This window comes from Echinops telfairi, unplaced genomic scaffold, assembly GCF_000313985.2.
Source record: "Echinops telfairi isolate 266 unplaced genomic scaffold, ASM31398v2 ScPeMD7_2;HRSCAF=8, whole genome shotgun sequence".
In the NCBI taxonomy this organism is placed as follows: domain Eukaryota; kingdom Metazoa; phylum Chordata; class Mammalia; order Afrosoricida; family Tenrecidae; genus Echinops; species Echinops telfairi.
The window spans coordinates 21,660,033-21,666,032 of NW_022103898.1; the positions used below are offsets into that span (position 1 = coordinate 21,660,033).

At 44.5% G+C, this 6,000-nt stretch overlaps 1 protein-coding gene across 1 annotated transcript in view; it reads right to left on the reverse strand.

Moving 5' to 3' along the window:
- WASHC4 (WASH complex subunit 4) overlaps positions 1 to 5,437 on the reverse strand; it is a 69,799-nt gene extending 64,362 nt beyond the window's left edge. The window contains exon 1 of the mRNA XM_004700336.3: positions 5,363 to 5,437. Within this exon, the coding sequence (XP_004700393.1) occupies positions 5,363 to 5,423 (61 nt within the window). The 5' untranslated portion in view covers positions 5,424 to 5,437. The remainder of the gene's footprint in view (positions 1 to 5,362) is intronic.
- Between the last annotated feature and the right edge of the window lie 563 nt (positions 5,438 to 6,000).

Here is a 6,000-nt window from a genome sequence, read left to right on the forward strand (position 1 = left end):
AATGTATTACCAATAAATAAATGATAGCCTTTTATCCCATGTAGGGACATTAAACAATCTGAATACATACCTTAGACAATTCAATGTCCTAATTCCACGTTGGTCACAAAACACTCATTTGCAAAAAAGAAAAAAATGTTCATGGCCTGAAGGGATGCAACAACCGGTATTGTCACACAAGCAAAACTTTCAGTAGGATTCTTAATTTTATGCATAGGCAACTTTCAAACCAAACATACATACATACTCTCCTTTTACAATGAAGAATTTAGGCTTGTCTTATTGAAGTGAGCATTATTCAAATTTTGTAATGATTTCTTTCACCCACGCTATTGTGGGACTCACAGTTTTCCTCTTAGCTTTACTGCTGATATTACTAACTTTCTTTGGAGCCATGATTATGATATTTTACTGAAATAAAAGCACAGTAACGAGGGTCCTAACCGTCTAACACAAGCACTGTATGTTATCCTAGCAAGAGTGGCACTTAGACTGAAGTGCCATCCTTTGTGTCCATGGGAAGACTCCATGCATGACTCAGTCTGGGTCCATATAGGTTTTCTCAAGTTGGATTTTCAGTTTGACTGTAGAGCAAAGTTACAAGCACTGAGCAGATTTTGTTCGAGCTTTGCTGTTCAAGTAGTGGAAAGTTCAAGCTTGGTGCTATTTGACAACCAAGGTATCAGTGTATAATCCAGTTAGAAAAACTAGTTGAAAAAGCCACTGGTCAAGTAGAGATTATTGTGCTATTTTTATAGAATTACATGAGATCACTGGAAGTCACTGGACCATAAAGGGCACACCTTATTCATCAAATCTGGGAAATTAAATCTTTCACCTAATAAATGAGAAGTCATTACTTATTCCCAAAGTCAGCAAATTCAAATCCAACTCAGTTTCTTTTGTTGATATGAATACTCTGTTGAATCTAGTCTTCCAAAAGAAATAGATTTTTCTCTCTCTCCTGACATTAGCGATGTGAAGCAGCTCAAACACAAGAGAGTGTTCTGGCTCATAACATATTAGAGACCAAACTCTCACTCCTACCTTATTTTCCAGCAGTTGTTATGAATCTCCTCATTCAACTCATCACCATCAAGTGGATTCCGACTCATAGTGGCACTACAGGGCAGAGGAGAACTGCCCCAGGGTTTCTGCCTCAGGGTTAGCAGCCTAACACTACAACCCACTACATCACCAGGGCCCCTATTCTGAATCTCCACTGAATCAATTTAGCTCATTAATGTTTCTAACTCATTATAGTATTAATCTAGGCAATTTAGGGAAACAATTACTCTAGATATGATCCATACTCCAAAAATTAATGAAAACCAAATAAAGAGAAAGGATAACTCATTTCTTCCTGCAGCTTAAATTTAAGAACTGCAAAAGATTCTCAGTATCCCAAATATTATTACCCTCATTCACCTAGGCGCTGCCCATCAGAGCTGCACTTGGCAAATCTGTCCTCAGAAACAAGGCTTAGCTGACACCAAGTGCTTACGCAGAAAGAAAATGTTTAGGGAATGTTGCCATCAACATTGTACAAGTGTGCTTATTAATACAATTCAGTGATGGATTGTCATAACATTTGTAAGAGCCCCCAATACAATGACTAATTTTTAAAAGGCTAGAAAAATATTACTCATTTCATCTGTGTGAAGATTCACAAAGTAGCAGGCAACCAAACCTACAGTAACATTGTAAAGGCCCTTCCTAGAAGGTAATGAAAAGTTGTATAACAGGTTAAAAATAAGATGATGTGGCATAAGGACTTCTTGGTGATTCTCTAGGAATAAAATTCCAAAAAAACAATTTATATGCTTCTCTGGAGCATTCCTTTTATCTTTGTATCCCCCAAATCTAGTATACTACATAAACCAAAAAGCAAAATCTCTGTCTTGAGACCCAATAGGACAGAGAAGAGCTGCTCCACAGGGTTTCCATGCCTACAGCTCTGAAGGCATACTTTAAAGTGAGCTGGGCAGCAGATTTGCCCAATCATTTCTTTAAAGTGTTCCCTATGACTACAGCTTTGGATGTCAACTAAGGCCACATGGAAGATGCACACCAGCCAGTGTGATCCAAGAACTGTAAATAGTAAAATCCAAATCTAAGGGGGAATGGTAACAAGAGGTTAAAGGCTGAACACACGGTTTACAGGAAAAGGCTATGGATAACAGTGGAAGCCCAAAATCCAACTGCTGGGTCCCCATGGAGATTAGGCCTCTGGTGAAACCCCTCAGATCAGTCCAGGGATATAAACAGCCTGTCAGACAGAGAGCACTGTAGTTGACTATGGATGATGTAGTTAGGTTAAAACCTAACACCTTATTATTTGATCTTTGGACCCATTTTAAAGTTGCTTCAGTTTTTAATATTTTCTGACCTTTTTCTACGACAGTTTCTGTTTTATTTTGTCAGCATTGTTGGTTTTGTTTTGTTTGTTTCTGTCTTGTATGATATTCTGTCTGTGAAATCCAGGATAGGTAAATCTACAGAGATAGTAACTGGATTAATAATTACCTAAGGGGATGGCAGAGGAGACTGGGAGGGAATGGGGAACTAACAAGTGTGAGAAAGAAGAAAGTGCTCTGAAATTGATTGTAGGGGTGATTGCACAACTCTTCTTAATATGACTGAACTCTTAAGTTCTATGATATGTGAATTATATGCTAACTAAACCATGTTTTAAAAAAGACTACAGCCTTGGAAATGCTGTGGGCCAGCTCTACTATGTTTTTTAATCATTTTATTGGGGGCTCTTACAGCTCTTATCACAATCCATCCATCCATCCATCCATTGTGTCAAGCACATTTGTTGCCATCATCATTTTCAAAACATTTTCTTTCTACTTGAGTCCTTGATTATCAGCTCCTCATTTTCCCCCTCCCCAATCCTCCCTCCCTCATGAACCCTTGGTAATTTATTAAACTTTTTTTTTCCTGTCTTATACCAACCGCTATCTCCCTTCACCCACTTTCCTGTTGTCCACCCCCCTGGGAAGGGTTTATATGTACATCATTATGATCTGTTGCCCCTTCCTCCCCCCCTTTCCCCTTCCCTAATTCTTGGTCCTGAGAGTCTACTCAGTTCTAGGGTCACTTTGAGGACTAAGGTGCACCTGACCCAAACCACGGTATTTTTAATTGCTTCGTTTGCATGCGAAAGTCGGACATTAAATAAGAAAAACTAAACATGAATTGATGCATTTGAATTATAGTGGCAGTGAAGAATACAGAAGGTATCATGGACTGCCAAAACAGTCTTGGAAGAATCATAGCCAGAGTGTCCTTAGAAGCAAGGATGACAACTTTGTCTTACATGAGAGACCAGTCTTTGGAAGACATCATGCTTGGTAAAGTGGAGGGGCATCAAAAAAGGAGGGCCTTCCACCAGATGAATGGACACAGTGGCTACAACCAGGTGCTCAAACATAAGAACAACTGTGAGGATGGTGCAGGACTGGGCAACGTTTCGTGCTGCTGTACATAAGGGTCACTAGAGTCGGAACCAACTTGATGCCACCTACCAACAGTTTTTACTGAGGCAGACTGCAGTATCTTTTTTCTCAGAGTGGCTGACAGATAGATTCAAACCACTACAATTACTGCACCTGAGAGCCTTGCCTAGTATGAGTATGTAGCATAGCAAAAATGAAAGCAATCATTCTAAGTTGAACTATTTTAAATTTCAGTAGCATGCACTCATTCTAATTTTTTGAAGATTCTACAGAGGAGGGATGACCTTTGCCCATAAAACGTTAACACATGACAAGGCACAGTTCACTTTTTAACAGTAAATACAGAATCCTCCCCCCCACACACACACACAAAAAATGAAAAAACCGAGCTGTTGCTAACACCAAGATTGCTTAGTTGGTTGGTTGTTTTTTGTTTTGTGACAATGCCAACATGCGAATGTCTGTGGAATGCTTTGTGGAAAAACTACAAACAATCCTGGAAGTAGCTCACCCTTCTTTGAGAGACTAATAAAACCTAACTACAATTTAGTTACAGAATAAGGAAGTTAGGTGAACTATAATACCATATTGCATATAATAAGGAAAACTGAAGAATTAATGCGTTTAAATTATGCTAGAGAAAAAAACTTGAAGTACCAGGAATGCCAAAAGAACAAACACATCTGTCTTGGAAGAGGTACACCAGAATGCTCCTTAGAGGCAAGAATTCACCTCAGCTACCTTGGGCATGTTGTCAGGAGAGGCCAGTCTCTGGAGTTGGCCATCATGCTTTGTCAAGTTCAGTGCCAGTGGAAAAGAGGAAGGCCCTTGAGGAGATGGTCGCAACGACAGGCTCAAACTTAGCAACTGTGAGAACGCCCAGGCCCTGACTGTTTCATTCTGTTGTACCACAGGGTCACCGTGGTCGGAACAGACTCAACAGTTTAGTTAGTAAACACTGATTTTCCTTTGTAAAACCTTGCGCAATTCACCTGGGATTTTAAAAAGGAAGAGTTGTCTACTGTGCAGGGAAACTATGCACTCAAAAAAAGTTCATAAGCAGTATGCCCCGCTCTCTCTTCCGATTCTCCTATCCGGATTGTTATCACCCAAGAAGCAGACTGTCAATTTGTATTAATCTTGGGTTTCCTTAAAAATCATTCATGTAGTTGGATTTGTAAGTTTTGTTGTGGCGGCTGGGCTTGTCCATGGAAACCAGACAATGTCATTTCATGCAAATCCGCTGACGCTGTTGAAAGCCTTCCAGCTGCAGCGGAAATTAGAGACTCTGGAAAACGCCACTGGGCGTAAATAAAAGGCAGGAAGGGAATTTGACGTTCACGTGTTTATTTTCTCGCTGCGTAAAGAGTTCCTTCCCGCATTACCTTCGTCGATTATAAAAATGTGGAAGGAAAAACACTTCCAACTTCCAAAAGGGGGGGTGGTGCAAAAACAGGAAACCGAAACAGGAACTCAGCCATCAGCCTCTTCAAGAACCGATCGCGCCCGAAGTCTGGCAAAAACCAGGCACGGGAACAAGCCCTGCACCCCAGAGCGGCCCGCACTCCCGGCCGCGCCCCACCCTCGTCCCGGGGCTGCACGGAGTAGGCGCCGTCACCTCGGGGACCTCGGGGTCCCCAGGACCACCGCCACCACGAACGCCGAACGCCGCGCGCTGCCCGGGCCAACCCAGACCACCACTGCCGGGGCACCCCCCCTGCCCCCCGCCCCGAAAGTGACGCTGGATGGCGCGTCCCTCCCACAGCCCAAGGTAGCGAGTGTCCGAGTCGGAGGGCGGGTCGCCGGCCGCGACGCAGAGCCCGCCCGCAGGCGCGCGGCCGGGGCTGAGGCGGCCCGAGCAGCGTCCACCCGCAGCCCTGGCCCCGACGCCCCCTTACTCTGCGAGCCGTCATCCACGCGGTCGAAGTCCCAGTCTGGGGACAGAGTTTCCACCGCCATCACCCCGCCGCCTCCCACAGACGCAGCCCCAGCCAGCCCGGCTGCCTCGCCCGGACCGCGGTCCCAGCACGTGACTTCCGGCCCCAGCCCCGCCCACGCTCTCGAGAACCAATCAGGACGGCCGCCCGGGAGGGTCGCAGGGGCCGCCGGGAAAGCGAGTCCTCCGCGGCGGCGCAGCGCGGTCACTATGGCGCCCGTGCTGGTGGCGGCGGCCATTGGTTCTTGGGCCTCGTCGCCGTCCACTTCTCTGGTCCTGCTCCCTGCGCACCTCCAGGTTTGCGTTGCTGGCCTGAGGCGATCTTTAATCGCTAGCCTAAAAAATGGCCAAAACGATGAGAAAAGGTCTTAAACAGCACGGCCGTCGTGGTCGATGCTGTCTGTAAACTGACAGTCATCCTGCCCATTCCGACTCTTTCACGCCGTAGGATGCATGAGAACGGCCCCGTGGGTTTCCCAGGCTGTAAATGTTTTTAAAAATCATTTTATCGGGGGCTCGTACAACTCTTATCACAATCCATACATTCATCCGTTGTGTCAAGCACATTTGTACATTTGTTGCCATCATCATTCTCTAAAC